Source organism: Gymnoscopelus microlampas (genome assembly GCF_963454915.1).
Source record: "Gymnoscopelus microlampas genome assembly, chromosome: 21".
NCBI lineage: Eukaryota > Metazoa > Chordata > Actinopteri > Myctophiformes > Myctophidae > Gymnoscopelus > Gymnoscopelus microlampas.
The window spans coordinates 6,775,241-6,791,334 of record NC_139958.1 but is presented as its reverse complement, the minus strand read 5'-3'; the positions used below and the strand labels follow the sequence as shown (position 1 = coordinate 6,791,334).

At 40.1% G+C, this 16,094-nt stretch overlaps 1 protein-coding gene across 1 annotated transcript in view; it reads right to left on the bottom strand.

Annotated features, from left to right (window-relative positions):
• The window catches only part of pcsk5a (proprotein convertase subtilisin/kexin type 5a), a gene marked incomplete at both ends in the record, with an annotated part of 129,091 nt that extends 115,266 nt beyond the window's left edge, over nucleotides 1-13,825 (bottom strand). Inside the window, 8 exons of the mRNA XM_084047067.1 lie at nucleotides 2,565-2,777; nucleotides 4,518-4,690; nucleotides 5,527-5,615; nucleotides 6,777-6,853; nucleotides 8,460-8,603; nucleotides 10,067-10,243; nucleotides 11,726-11,830; nucleotides 13,730-13,825. Coding sequence (XP_083903193.1) covers nucleotides 2,565-2,777; nucleotides 4,518-4,690; nucleotides 5,527-5,615; nucleotides 6,777-6,853; nucleotides 8,460-8,603; nucleotides 10,067-10,243; nucleotides 11,726-11,830; nucleotides 13,730-13,825 — 1,074 coding nt within the window. The remainder of the gene's footprint in view (nucleotides 1-2,564; nucleotides 2,778-4,517; nucleotides 4,691-5,526; nucleotides 5,616-6,776; nucleotides 6,854-8,459; nucleotides 8,604-10,066; nucleotides 10,244-11,725; nucleotides 11,831-13,729) is intronic.
• Between the last annotated feature and the right edge of the window lie 2,269 nt (nucleotides 13,826-16,094).

The following is a 16,094-nucleotide window of genomic DNA, read 5'->3' as shown; positions in this document are numbered from 1 at the left end:
GGACATTTGGATATTCTAAGAGGTATTCCAACACTCTCAGAGGTACAGACCGATGAGGGTCCATTTGGTTCCTAATTATCGTTCAATCATTTAACTGGGAACGCCCTGGAACCCCCTCAAGGACCACCATTCCTGTATCCATTTCACATTGTTTCATACACGGTCCAGTTGCATTCTTTTGGCCCAGTCTTGTTACCTGTGGCCCAGCTTGAAATGGCATTACGCTGGGTGCTAGCTGTCAGCAAAGGTATCTCAGCTCCCACTATACGCTCAGATCATGGTAGCCAAACGCTCCAAAGTTAGTTGAGCCATCTGAAAGTGATTACCCCATTGAGACCTGGAACTGTGTCATTTTTAGATTTGAGCTAAAAAGCATTATTTTACACCTTGGGCTATTCAAAAATAGCAGATATACAAGCTCATAGCGCGGCACCGAGTGCCGCACTACGAGCTTGTAGATCTGCTATTTTTGAAAATGTGTGTAAATCTTTGAATATATATTTTTAAAGCGAACATTTTTAACTCAAATCTTTGCTTCTGGGGGGTCCCTGGAACAAAATTCCAGGGACCCCCTGGAATTTTGATGGGTGTCCGCAGTCAATTTTTTGATGGGGGTCCGCAGCCAAATACATATAAGTTTGGGGGTCCTTGACATGAAAAAGGTTTGAGCACCACTGATATAGAAACACACGTTTTTCAGAAAACTTGAGATTTAGGAGACATGTAGAATCGGCTTCAGGTCTCAATGGGTTAAGCCAAGTGGGTGCTTGAAACGAATCCCTCCCAGAACTGCTGAGCACATATCTTTATTAGGATGTTATGTTGGAAAATGTAAATTTTTACCCCAGTGCTTCAAAAATATTGACAGCAACGTAGCAATAAGCTTCTCCAGGGTAATTCTTATGCTCTTTCCTTTTGCATAAAACTAACGGCGGGCACAATAACCAATGACAATTTAGGCTAGATTTATAGCACACATTAGTCTGTAATGGATGCTGGCAAAACTGCATATTTACAGTTTGCATGCTCGGTTTTAGAGGCAAATAAGTCATCGGTGTCATGTCTTTATATCCGGATAAATTGACCTGTTTAAATGCAATTCATTTCATTGGGAGGCATTAGGGTCACACAAAGCAATTGGAATGTCATCGTACTATTATTTTAAAGAGGCACGAAACCCTAGGCTGATTTTGTAGTTTGTTTTCTTGTATAGGTTAAAAAGTACAGAAGGGTAAAAACATAGTGGGCTAGTACGCAACGCGGCTGCAGCTAATCAAATTAATAACGGGTGTGTTAGATTTAGGTGTTATAGCCATGTGTGCCTGTTTGCTAGGGTAGACAGTATAGTCCATTGGTTCTCAAAGTGGGGTCCGGGGACCCCCAGGGGTACTTGAGGGGGCTCCAGGGGGTCCCCAGCTAAATGATGGATAGGAACCAAATGGACCTTTATGGGTCTGTAACTCTGAGAGTGTCCAAATGGAACCAAATGGACCCTAACGGGTCCATTTGGTTCCATTTGGACACTCTCAGAGTTAAACTAACATTGATTTTACAATATAAATTGTGGTCCCAGAGATATAAATGCCATTAAATGGGGGTCCGTTGCCCTAATGCATGTCAAACTGGGGGTCCTTGAAATTAAAATGGTTGAGAATCACTGCTAGAGCCGTAAAAATCGTCTCTTATGGGGGTCCCTGGCATATCTTTTCAAATGGGGGTCCGCGGGCTAATAAGTGTCAATTTAGGGGTCCTTGACATGAAAAAGTTTGAGAACCACTGGTATAGTCAACGTTATTGTCGATGCTTGGACATGGGTATTAGCCTGGTAAAGCCCCTCCCTCCGGAAAATATAATTTCCATTTGATTTCAGGAAGGAGTCTGGCATGAAGGCTTGTTTGGCTTTTTGTCGTCGTCCACCAAGTGGACGAGCCTATCAGCGCTATGAGCTTGTAGATCTGCTATTTTTTTTTAATCTTGAAAATGTGTGCAAATCTTTGAATATATATATTTTTAAAGCGAACATTTTTGACTCTCTTACAACTTATGGGGGTCCCTGGAACAAAATATTTTGAGAAGGGGGCCCACGCCATATCATTTTTGAGAACCACTGATATTATAGCAAATATGTTTTTTCAAAAAACTGTTAGGATTTAGAAGACATTTGTAGAATCCCCCAGAAGAAAAGATTTGAGTTACAAATGTTCGCTTTAAAAATACATATATCCAAAGATTTGCACACATTTTTCAGGATTTTTCAAAAAATAGCAGATCTACAAGCTCATAGCGCATGCTATGAGCTTGTAGATCTGCTATTTTTGAATAGCCAAAGAAATCTTAAAATGACACAGATGCGTTACCAGTCTTAACGGGTTAAGTCATGGTGTACTATAAGGTTGCAGCCTCAGCCATGTCTTTTTTACACTGCTACAGTACCAGAGAGCCAGTTAACTAAATGATTGATAGTTAGGAATCAAATGGACTCTTACTAGTCTGTAACTCTCTGAGTTATGGGGGTCCGTGTGGCCCCTAATGCATACCAAAATCCATACAGTACACACACTCACCATTCTGGAGCTCTGGACCTCCCCGCCGCTGTAGGCCGTGGCCAGGGTGGAGGAGCACAGCTCCTGGTAGTCGGGCCTGCGTCCGCTCTGGGTGCTGCTGCTGATGGAGATGGTGTAGATGCTGTTGGTGTAGCCGTCACAGGAGCAGTGGTCGCCCCGCCGCCCGCCGTTACCCGACGCCCAGACGAAGATAGAGCCCCGACCGTGCCTGCCCTGCAGTGGAGGGAAAATAGTACTCACATTCTTCACTGAAGTAAAAGTATCAATCAGGCATTTTAGGGGCAAGGCCACTTGGCCTTTGGTGTTGTCCACGTTTTGAGGGCACAAAAGGCCAAATGCCAGGGCAGGAAGGCCATCAAATAAAACAAGATTTAGTCCATTAAAATAATTAATTGAATTTATGGGTTAAGGATGATTTTAAATTGAATATGTAGACTATCTACAGTGAAATAATGTAATTATGGTATTTACAATCTGATCCATGCTCAGCCCTATAGCTGCACCAATCAAAGTTACTGGATAGGTTTAAAGATGGGGACAACGGACACTGGAAAGAAAGAGACACTGGTGTCTACATATTGACAAGAAAAAAATTGACAAGAAAAAAAAAACATATCACAATTCAAACTTTACTTGAGTAAAAAGTGCAAAGGTATTGGTATCAAAATGTACTTAAAGTACCAAAAGTAGAAAGTACTCATTATGCATGAAGGTCCCATTTCACAAGTTTTCAAATGTATAAAATGTATTAAAAAAATAGTTTGAAAATAGCAGATCTACAAGCTCACAATGCGTCGCATCGCAACGCATTGTGAGCTTGTAGATCGGCTATTTTCAAATGGCCGAAATGTGTATATAGAGCTGAAGTGGGTAATGTATGTTTTGTAAAAAACATTCCTCAAAATTGTACTTAAGTACAGTACTTAAGTAAATGTACTTAGTTACTTTTCACCACTGCTGCCCTGAGATTGAGGGGAAAGCAGTGAGGCAGACAGGAGAGATTCATTTATCAATGATATTTACATATTGATAAGGAGATAAAGAAAAGCCCTTGGAGTAAATATACTTCTGGAGGTGAGAGACACTGTTGGGAACATGGGAACATGGGAACACCCCCCCCCCAGCACACACACACACACACACACACACACACACACGCACACACACACACACACGCACATGCACACACGCACATGCACACACGCACGCCCGCGTGCACGCATACACACACACACACACACACACAAAGTTCCCGACTTTCGGAGAGGCTACATACACAAACACATAAAACAAACAAGCCATCAGTTCTCTCTCTCTGTTTCTCATCTCGTTTGTATCTCCATATTCATTTCAATATTACATATTTATTTCAATCATTCTTTTCCAAAATTAATGTTCTACTTTGTTGCACAAGAGTGTCACGCATAAGTAGCAAAAATAACTATAAACACTTTGAAAGTGAAAGTGGTTAAAGGAGTAGTTCACCCCCCAAAAATGACTTATTTTCTATCAATTACACACCCCATGAAACACTGAATTCATGGAGATTCTTTTGTTTTTGTCGCATTCCTAAGACAAAAACTAAAAAGATGCTATCTGGTAGGAGACTCAAAGGAGTCTCTTTGAGTCTCCTACCGGAAATACAACCGGTCATCAAATTATTGGCTCAGGAATGTGTAAAAAAAAAAAAAAATCTCCATGAACTCAAGGCTTCATATGGTTTGTAATTGATAGAAAACAAGTCATTTTTTGGGTGAACTATTCCTTTAAGTCTGACTATGGGTTTTTACAAATATTACAAGAGCTTGTGACTAAAATAACTTTAGTCAAAAGTCTTTTTAACTTCCATTTCCTGAAAAGGAAAGGTTTCGGACACACAAGGGTTCTGCTCTACTCTGTCTGGGCACTCTGGTTCTCTCTCTCTCTCTCTCTCCTCTCCTCTTCATCACTCACTCTCTGTGCTCCGTGCTGTAAGGCGAGGCGAGCCAGCGGCCCCGGCCCCTCCACGGTGCTGCCATCGTCCACGGGCCCCCAGCTGGATACGTAGATATCAATGTGCTGAGGCCTGAAGCTCAGCGCCTGGGCCTCCACAATGTCTGTCACATCTCCATCCAGCATCCGGATGCCTGCAAATACATTTGTATATATTATTCTATATATATATATATCTATAGGTGTCCAAAAGTGTCCCTGAGCAAGACAGATGGCACTGTATATATAAATACAATACGTCTCTCTCTCTCTCTCTCTCTCTCTCTCTCTCTCTCTCTCTCTCTCTCTCTCTCTCTCTCTCTCTCTCTCTCGCTCTCTCCAATTTTATATACATTATCCCATTCAAATCGGGAACGCATCTGTGTAACAACTTTAACCATTATACTTTGGCTATTCAAAAATAGCAGATATACAAGCTCATAGCACGGCACAGAGTGCCACGCTACGAGCTTGTAGATCTGCGGTTTCTTTTTCTTCTTTTTACGTGAAAATTTGGGCAAATCTTTGAATATATATATTTTAAAGCGAACATTTTTTAACTCAAATCTTTGCTTCAGGGGAATTCTACAAAATATCTTCTAAATCCTAACAGTTAAAAAAAATAAAAATAACGTATGTTGCCATCAGTGGTTCTCAAACTTTTTCATGTCAAGGACCCCCAAAATGATATGTATTTAGCCACGGACCCCCATCTCAAAATATTTTGTTCCAGGGTTACCCCCGGAAGCAAAGATTTGAGTTAAAAGTGTATATATATATATATTCAAAGATCTGCACACATTTTCACGATTTCCCCCCCTCAAAAATAGCAGATCTACAAGCTCATAGCACGGCACTTGGTGCCGCGCTATGAGCTTGTATATCTGCTATTTTTGAATAGCCCAAAGAAATGTTAAAATGACACAGTATATGCGTTCCCGGGTTGAATGGGTTATGAATGGGCTCCATGCTTGAGTCATTATGTACTCACCGCCTATCCTGGCGTGAAAGGAAACTCCCACAGTGCACTGGGAGTTGTTGGCAGCGGCCGCGATGATTCCGGCACATTCGGTTCCATGACTTAATTCCCACAAAACACACAAGGCCCATATTATAACAACTGTGTGTACATGAGGTCATGATATCATTACTGTATATCGTCGTGGCCGTGGGCGTGTTGTTACATTATCCCCGAAATTGATATTTTTTCTACACATGTTTGGGAAAGCGCATAGTGGAATCTAAAACCACCCACAATGCTAAATTTGTTTGGTAGAGCGCGCCTGTAATGGACATGTCGGGCGTGGCGATGCGTTGTGAGCTTGCTATTTACATTATTTTAAAATGTTTTTAATTATAATAATGAAAACGTGAACAGTTTAGGATATACAAGGTTTCCAACCCACAGCAACGATATACATGAGATCATAATACATTACTATATACATATATAGTAATGTATCTTGTGCATGAGGTCATATTATTATTATTATATACACGAGGAGCACGCAGGCTATTTGCATGGCATCAGCAGTGATGGATGAGACATATTTACAGTGTGTTTATTGTTAATACAGTACTTGGAATAGGAGAATCATGCATCAAGTGAAGTTGCTATACGTCAAATAATATTAAAGGTACTGTATAGGAAGTAAGCGTTATTGTCGCTGTCGGGCAGAAACCTTGTAACTCCATATTTCACATCTTTTTAGGTTTTAAAGGTAGGGTAAGTACTATAATCTGATAGTAATCATTGCTACAGAGCGTTTGTTTGGTCACAGGGGTCTCTCCACTCTTTAGTAAACAGAATATAGTGCATTTTCAGGTGACAAAGTTTAAGCCAATCAGGAGAGAATACTGAAAATGCATTTCCTGTTTAATAAAGAGCTGGAGAGACATGGAGACTCCTTTTACTGAACAAACACTCTATACCAATGAGTAGCCTACTATCACAATATAGAGCTATTTAATACTTATTTTAACCAAAGTATATCACTTACCCTTCCTTTAAGTTTATGCCTTGTTACTTTATCGTATGACAGTGTCGCACATTAATGGCCAATCTAAAATCTCACAATGCGTCGCATCGTGACACGTCCTGAACTTGTAGATCTGCCATTTTCTATTTGTGTTTTGGAATTATTTTCTCCATTTCCTGAAAAGTCACAGTTTTGGACTTAGAAGGTTTCCACCCCACAGCGATGATGATGATCATGTGAATGAAATGAGAAGTATACTAACTAGTTAGCACCGCTGGTGGAATCACTGGGAGAAGGGTCTTGGTCGTTTCCATTCACATCGTAGCTGGCCAGGGGGTCCTGAAACAAGAGGGTCCGGTTTTGATATTGATTGATTGAATACTTTATTAGCAGTTTGCAAAAAAAAAGCACAGTAAAGCACAGTTCAATACAAGGTCTGCTAAGAGGATTTTACCCATTAAGACCTGAGGCCGATTCTTACAAATGTCTTCTAAATCCTAACAGTTTTCTGACAAACGTATGTTTCTATATCAGTGGTTCTCAAACTTTTTCATGTCAAGGACCCCCAAAATGATATGTATTTGGCCGCGGACACCCATCTCAAATATTTTGTTCCAGGGACCCCCCAGAAGCAAAGATTTGAGTTACAAATGTTCGCTTTAAAAATATATATTCAAAGATTTGCACAAATTTTCTCGATTTTTCTAAAATAGCAGATCTACAAGCTCATAGCGCGGCACTCGGTGCCGCGCTATGAGCTTGTAGATCTGCTATTTTTGAATAGCCAAAAGTGTAAAATATGGCTTTTTAGCTCAAATCAAAAAATCACACATGCGTTCCAGGTCTCAATGGGTTAAAACCCAAGAAAGCCTATGGCTTCTTTCCATTGGGGTCCTTTGTACTCAATTCATCAAAAACATTTAATAACAGACAGATATACACTACCATGCAGAACATCATAACAGTCTGAAAACAAAGCGGAAAACAGAAAGCGGTCCAAAGCAGCATTATAAAACAAAATGCCAATAAGGCCATCAAATAAATCACACACTGAGCATTCTCTCCTCCAGGCAGATACACAGTAAAGTGGATCGGACAGTTAATGTCCATTTCAATACTCCCCGTTGACCTTTATAAGCCTCGGCCCCAAAAGCTCTTGTTGGTAATATCAATGCTCTGCTATTGTTACAGTCAGAGCAGAAACCTCCTATCTCCATGCTTACAAAATGGTATGTTCTTTTGTAAATGTAATACCCTACTTCATCATATTACAGTGGCGTAAAGTAACTAAGTACGTTTACTCGACAAGTACTGTACTTAAGTACAATTTTGAGGTACTTTTACTTTACTGGAGTATTTCCAATTGTCTATACTTTTACTTCTACTCCATTATATCTCAGAGGAAAATATTGTACTTTTACTCCACTACAATTATTTGAAAACTTTAGTTACTAGTTACTTTGCTAATATAAATGATTATATTATAAAACATACTGTACATTTACCACTTTAGCCCTATTTTATACCTATAGGCTATTTGAAAATAGCAGATCTTCAAGCTCACAACGCGTCGCATCGCGACGCGTTGTGAGCTTGTAGATCTGCTATTTTCAATCATTTGAATACTTTTACTTTTGGTACTTTAAATGCATTTTGATACCAAAACCTTTGTACTATTACTCACGTCAATTTTGAATTCCGGACATTTACTTGTAACAGAGTACTACTGTACATTGCAGTATTGATACTTTTACTTAAGTAAAACATTTGAGTACTTTTTCCACCACGGAGTTGTTGAACATATGAGGTTTCCACCTGAACAGTGACGCCATGCACTCGTTGTACATCGAGAGAGAGAGAAGCTCTGCCAAATGTGCTTATGATTAATGTCTCCCTCTATAGAGAATGTCCCATCCTCCTCCTCCTCCTCCTCAAGGGCACTTACGTAATTGGCCTTGAGCTCGGGATGCGCTCTGTCCAGGCCGTCGTCCAGGACGGAGACCACCACTCCCTTCCCCGTGTGTCCCCTCCTCCAGGCCCCCTCGATGTTCATGTGGGAGTGGCAGACCCCCGACTCCTCACTGCAGTGCTACGGAGGAGGAGGAGGAGGAGAATGACAGTTAGGAAGGAAACCCATTAACACCTCCATGAGGCCGATTCTACAAATACCTCCTAAGGCAGGGGTCTTCAACCTTTTCAGGCCAAGGACCCCCTAGCTGAGAGAGAGATGAAGCAGGGACCCCTTCTATATTGTATAACATTTTGTTTCATCTTTTTTTTTGTTTACTTGGTCTGCTCTTTTTTCCCTCTACACCTGAACCTCTTTGCCAAAAATAGCAGATCTACAAGCTCACAACGCCTCGCAGCGCGAGGTGTTGTGAGCTTGTAGATCTGCTATTTTTGGCAGAAAAAGGGATGCTAGGGTTCAAGTGGTTAAGGTAAAAAAAAAAAAAATCATATCACACAAAGATTTGGCGGACCCCCTGTAGTAACTCTGAGGACCCCCTAGGGGTCCCGGACCCCCTGTTGAAGACCCCTGTCCTAAGGGCATGCATGTCCACAGTAAGGTGGAATTTTTTAATTGTGATTCAAGTTTATAGGTTAAAGTATGAAAAAATATTTTTTTTAGGTGCCAAAATCTTCCATTGGCCTCCATTATAAATGTATGAACTTTTAAAGGAGTATATTTCTAAAACTATGAAACATTTCAAAGATTCCTTTTCAGGCAAACGTGTCCACAGTAAGTAAGGGCACGGTCACACCACACTTTTATTTTACCTCTGGGGCGGAATCTGACAATGCTTTGTCAATGCAAATGCGTGGGTTCGCGAAGGGAACAAGGGATCTGTGTATCCATAGGAACGACAACGTTCCAACCGCCATCCGCCATTTTGGGGCTTCGGCCCGCTGAAAACTAGTGTTTTTCAATGCAAAAAAAATTAAACTGAGTTACCGCAGTTTTTCTGAAAATCCCTAACAGGAAGCGGATGGCTTCCTGTTTTTTTGGAACAACGTCACATCCACATTCTACTTCTCTTAGTGACGATCGATCATTCCAAAGCTGTGTTAGGTCGCCCCTTGTGGAATTTTCCCCAAAAAATGAAGGAACGCATCAATGCGATCTTGGCAATCAATGTGTTAAGCTATGTAACTTTCCTCTTCTACCCCGGATTTCAACCTGTTTTCCTGCGCAAGTGCTGGAATTTTGAATGGATGAATAGAATCTTGACCTTCAGTTCAAAAGTTGTGTCAGATCCTGTGTCCTAGACACGGGATCTGACCTGACCTGATCTAATCTGAGACATGACCTTTGACACGATCTAAAGGTCTCAATAGAAGAGCATAGAGACAAAATACAACCACCCCAATTATATATAATTTGTGTTTACATACTCATAACATACTAGACGCCGGTCATTGGAACAGTGAAACAACAACAAAGATATTAGATTAGAATTTGACTAGACGCTTTATTGTACTCGAGGTACCAATTATTTGTCGAGTAGCTGCAGACAAAAATAATGATTATACTGTAGGTGAAATGTAACGCACAATGTACCACAGGTTGTTCCACTCGGGATCATTGAAGTAGAGCTGTGTCTGTGTGTGGTTGGAGTTTGGCTGGGTGGCAGGAGGGTGTTTGGTCTTGATGTCGATGGAGTAGATGTGACTGGCTCTGGAGTTCCTCTTCACTCTCCTCAGGACCGTCTGCTGCTGAAGCCACTCCACCTTCATTTTAATACAAAATATAAACATTACGAATGAGAAAATAACAGGACAAACAGCAGTTACAATACTAGGAAAAAAATCTGACTTAAAATTGGAAAAATAAAATACAGAAAGAAAAGAAAAATAAACAAATAAGCTCGAGGTTATATAGACTTTAAGCAATATCATATTCTACACAGATTCTTCTGGTTTTCATAGCTTTAGTGTTTGTACAATGTTTCAAGTTGTCTAAGTATGACAATTTTAAAAACAATAAAATTTGGACGTTGGTTAGCAAATTTGTTAAAATTAATTATGAAATTTAGCAAGAATTAAGAGAAGATTGATAACACACATTTTGTCTACGCTTATTTTATCATTTTTTGAAAGTCCAAATAATACGTGCTGAATTCAGTGAAATAGAATAGTCAATAGTCAATAGTCAATTTTGGAATTTATGAAATTATTAAGATCAATCCAAAAGACATGACAGTAAGTAGTAAGTACAATCCCTGAAGCCACTCCCCCTACAAGATGATACGCAGCCTGACTTTGTCGTACAATTTTTGCAGTGGTGTGAAAAGTACTCACATTCTTTACTTAAGTAAAAGTATCAATATATGCAATGTAGAAGTAATAGTACGGAATTCAAGTGCAAAAGCATTGGTATCAAAATATACTTAAAAGTACCAAAAGTGGAAAGTGTTCATTATGTATTTTTCAAATGTATAAAATGTATAAAAATCTTATGAAAATAGCAGATCTACAAGCTCCACAAGGCTATTTTCAAATAGCTGAAATGTACAGTATATAGGGCAGAAGTGGTTAATGTATGTGTTGTTATAATAACACAAATCTACAAAGTAACGAGTAACTAAAGTTTTCAAATAATTGTGGTGGAGTAAAAGTATGATATTTGCCTCTGAGATGTAGTGGAGTAGAAGAGAAACATTTGAAATAATCTAGTAAAGTAAAAAGTACCTCAAAACTGTACTCGAGCAAATGTAGCCTACTTTACACAGTCACTTTATACAGTTACTTTACACCACTGGTGTCAAACGGGTGACACATGGTCAGATTCTGACCCAACTCCTGACTTTATAGTGTTACTTGGGAGTGAGAATACGGCATGGTGTTAAGCATTAGTTATTAACACACACACATTGTAGTATTGTGAGTGTGGTACAGATAAATTAATTAGAATTTACAATGACAATGACAAATTCGTGTTGTCTTGCATCTTTGCTTTCTTGCAAGGGGGGAGGGACAATATATCTCTTTCTGCGTGTGTGTGTGTGTGTGTGTGTGTGTGTGTGTGTGTGTGTGTGTGTGTGTGTGTGTGTGTGTGTGTGTGTGTGTGTGTGTGTGTGTGTGTGTGTGTGTGTGTGTGTGTGTGTGTGTGCGTGCGTGTTGGAGGGGCGGGGGTAATTGCTGTCATACAGCTGATTAATAATCCAGCAGAGAGTCTCACATGCACCTCAGTCTCCAGTGGTGTCTCATTACCTTGGCCTCCTTGATGATGCCATCCGTTGCGTTCTCGTTAGGAACAGCCGACCGTTCCCCCGTCTCACCGTGGCTGAAGCTGTAATAGTTCTTCAAGTCTCCGATCTGACAGAGAGAGACAAACGTCAAAAAACTTTCCTTAAAATGAGTTTGTCTTCAAAGTGAAGAAGTTTCTTTTCCTCCCATCCACTGCATGACAAGCTGTTAAATTATGAAGCCATTCCCTTTTTTATCTTTCATTAAGGTGCCGTAACCTTACACCGGTGATAGATTTTCAGACGAGGGCAACCTGAGCCATGGGCCTGGACAGCTCACCACAGCTAGACACTGCTAGTGTGTGTGTGTGTGTGTGTGTGTGTGTGTGTGTGTGTGTGTGTGTGTGTGTGTGTGTGTGTGTGTGTGTGTGTGTGTGTGTGTGTGTGTGTGTGTGTGTGTGTGTGTGTGTGTGTGTGTGTGTGTGTGTGTGTGTGTGTGCAGTGGTGGAAAAAGTACTCAATTTTTTCTCTTAAGTAAAAGTACCAATACTGCAATGTAGAAATACTCTGTTCCAAGTAAGAGTCCGGATTTCAAAATGTACTTGAATAAAGGTACATAAGTATTGGTATCAAAATGGACTTAAATACCAAAAGTTAAAATATACGTTAGGCAGAAGGTCCCATTTCACAAGTTATCAAATGTAAAAAAATCTATAAAAATCCTTTGACAATAGCAGATCTACAAGCTCACAATGCTGTGAAGTTGTTTTCAAATGGTCAAAATGTATATAGGGCTGAAGTGGTTAATGTATGTTTTGTGATAATAATACAAATCTGCAAAGTAGTAACTCAAGTTTTCAAATAATTGTAGTGGAGTGAAAAGTACAATATTTGCCTCTGAGATGTAGTGGAGTAGAAGTAAAACTATGGACAATTGGAAATACTCCAGTAAAGTAAGAATACCTCAAAATTGTACTTAAGTACAGTACGTGAGTAAATGTACTTAGTTACTTTACACCACTATGTGTGCGTGTGCGCGTGCGTGTGTGCGTGCACAGGCGTCTGAGTGAGTGGCTATTACATTCTAGCACCCAGCTTCATTATAATGCCATGATGTTAGCAGGGCTGCTGATGGAGAGCTTAATCCAAACAGTATATAGAAATGATTCTGCAACAATGAATTAGGCTGTATGATGAAACGATGCTATACGTACGCGTTCAGGATGACAAACTTGTTTATTGGGGCTAAAAAGGTGCAAAGGATGGCATCCTTCAGTAAATACAACTAATTAATCATAGTCCACGTCCTTAGTCAGTAAATAACCGTCATTAATCATAGTCACATCCTACTGTAATTCATGGCCATATAGTGTTGTTGTTTTTGTTTGTTTTTCAAGCGTGACTCCGGCATGAAATAATTGCATGTTTTTTTTTGTAATGTAAAATGTTGTCTTAGTCGAAGTGTGACTTGACTGGAGGGGAGACATGACAAAATGTCCACTCTGGCCAACCTTTAAAAACTCAATTTAACAACTTTAACCCTATACTTTGAGCTGTTCAAAAATAGCCAATCTACAAGCCCACACAACACATTATGCAATACGATGTGTTGTGAGCTTATAGTTCTGCTATATTTGAAAAGAATCTTGACAAATCTCCACAAGATGGACCACAGAAAAAAAGAAGGGTTTATAGTCATTTTGACAGTTGAACAGATGAATATGTTATACTTTGGCTATTCAAAAAATAGCAGATCTACAAGCTCATAGCGCGGCACCGAGTGCCGCGCTATGAGCTTGTAGATCTGCTATTTTTTGAAAAATCATGAAAATGTGTGCAAATCTTTGAAAACATATTTTTCAAGCAAACATTTTTAACTCAAATCTTTGCTTCTGGGGGGTGGGGGCTGATAGTAATTTGCCAGTAAACAGATGAATTATCCCAAAAACGTTTAGCCTACTATGGCATATAGACAGTGATGTGTATCATATCACTATAAGGGCATGTTAGAGCATGTGTTTCCACTCACCTGACCCATATTTGTAAATCCATATTTTTCCGCTATCCTGTTGGCAGACTCCTGGTCCCCGGAGATCCTTATCGCCCAGTCATTGGTGTACGTCATTGTTTGACAGAAGTGGAACAGAGCACCCATCCAAAGTGCACCGTAGATCACCATTCCTGCTGCGCTGCATAAACTCCCTGTGTTACTGTCAACCTGCACAGAGGTGCTCTTCTTTTGTGCTGTTATTTCTTACCGCGGGAAAGAAATCTCCCAATGCGATGAAACTGAAGTCTGATGTCAGAGTCTAGCCATATATAGGCCTATATAATGTCCCACACGTGCTTTTAACAGCTGCTCTACAAAGCAGTCGTTTGCCGAACTGAAGGCTTCCAAGACTCAGCTTCATTAAGAATGCCTACGAATAGGCCAGCTATCACATTACTACTTCAATATGGGACCTAGGGCTCAGATAGAATATCCTTTGTAAGGATCCAACACTTCAGCCATACAGGTGGAGTGGGCACCTAAACATTGTGGGCACGCGCCTCAGTGTTAAACTGGCTATTTTTTAACAAAATGCAAAAGAATAAATGTGTGCTCTGGAAAATGGTTTGTAAAGTAGGCTATACCTGATTTGAACATGTACGGTACATCATTATCAGACTTGCACTTTCCCTTCAACTTCTTGTTCATGCCCAAAATGAAAGGCTATTCCACAGGTTTTGAAGTCCGTTGGGCACTGGCCTACTTTGGATCTGGTCTAAAGATGGCGGTTCTCAATCGTTTCTGGATCAGGGCTCATTTGAAAATCACAAAGGCGCTCGCGGCACCAGCACCACCCATCTGACCTCTGAACACAGAGCATTTTGTATTTGAACGATCAATCAATCGATTGTGTTCCAGCTTGGATCGATGGAACTAATGTAGTATACTGCACTTTAAGTTCCTATTTATCGGTATCACAATGACAACATTTTTACATGATTGTTTTTTACATTTCGTTTTAACAACGCAAAATCTTGTATGGTGGTGTGATCCCTGCCACAAGATATGTCACAATGCTGCAGGTTTACAGCCAAATAGTCTACAGCAGGGGTCTTCAACAGGGGGTCCGGGTCCCCTAGAGGGAGTTATTACAGGGGGTCCGCCAAATCTTTGTGTGATAGGAACCACATGAACCACTTGAACCCTATATAGCATCACCTTTCTAAGGGGAACATTAGCCAAAAATAGCCGATCTATAAGCTCACACCGCCTCTCAGCGCGAGGTTTGGTGTAGGGGGGTAAAAAGAGCAGACGTTTTCTAAGTATTGAGGGTTCTAAGTTGTAAAACGGTCTGAAAATACACATTAACATGAATGCAACACAACGCTACACAAGTCTATGAAAAAGTTGAATCTGCAGCACAATTAATATTCATACAATATGAAGTGGGGGTCCCTGCTTCATCTCTCTCCCTCTCTCTCTCTCTCTGCTAAGGGGTCCTTGGGCTGAAAATAAAATACAATAACAATTATTAATAATAATAACAATGTTATTATTTTGTTATCATTATTATCCTTATATATTTCTAAAATAATGTGAACAAATGTCAGTCAGTCAGGCAGGTGTGTGCGTGTATTAAAATAAAATACTAAAATCATCAGTAGCTAAAGACATTACTATTCTGGTAATCTCCATCAGCATCTCAAATAACGTATTCTTATGAGAAACCAATGAAAGTAGAACTAAACCTAATATGTGAGCATTTGCAGGTAAGTGGGCTATGAATATAGGGGGTTTCCTTACTTAAAATATAGCCATGGTACCTCAGTTTAAACACAATGGATAAAATAAACACTAGCCTAAATAATCTTCAATGTGATTCATTAACACTTTCATAGCAATACCTACTCAGTTATACATAAATGATGTAAATAGATAAATATGGCGACTATAAAATAGGGTTATGGTGGTCAAACTCATGTTAATGCTATTTTAACTCATGTTGCTGGGGGCCCAATGACAGCCCTTTAAGCCCCCAGACCTTACTTTGAGAACCACCATAGTACTAGATAGCATTGGTTCTCAAAGTGGGGTCCGGGGACCCCCAGGGGTCCTTGAGGGAGTTCCAGGGGGTCCCCAGCTAAATGATAGATAGGAACCAAATGGACCTGGTTCCATTTGTACACTCTCAGAGAGTTTACAACATAACTTGGTGTCCCAGAGATAGAAATGCTATTAAATGGGGGTCCGTAGCCTATAATAATGCATGTCAAACTGGGGGCCCTTGAAATTAAAATGGTTGAGAATCACTGCTAGTAGCCATAAAATCATCTCTTATGGGGGTCATACCTGAAAAATGAGGGAAACATTGAAATATCTTTCAAATGGGGGTCCGCGGGCTAAT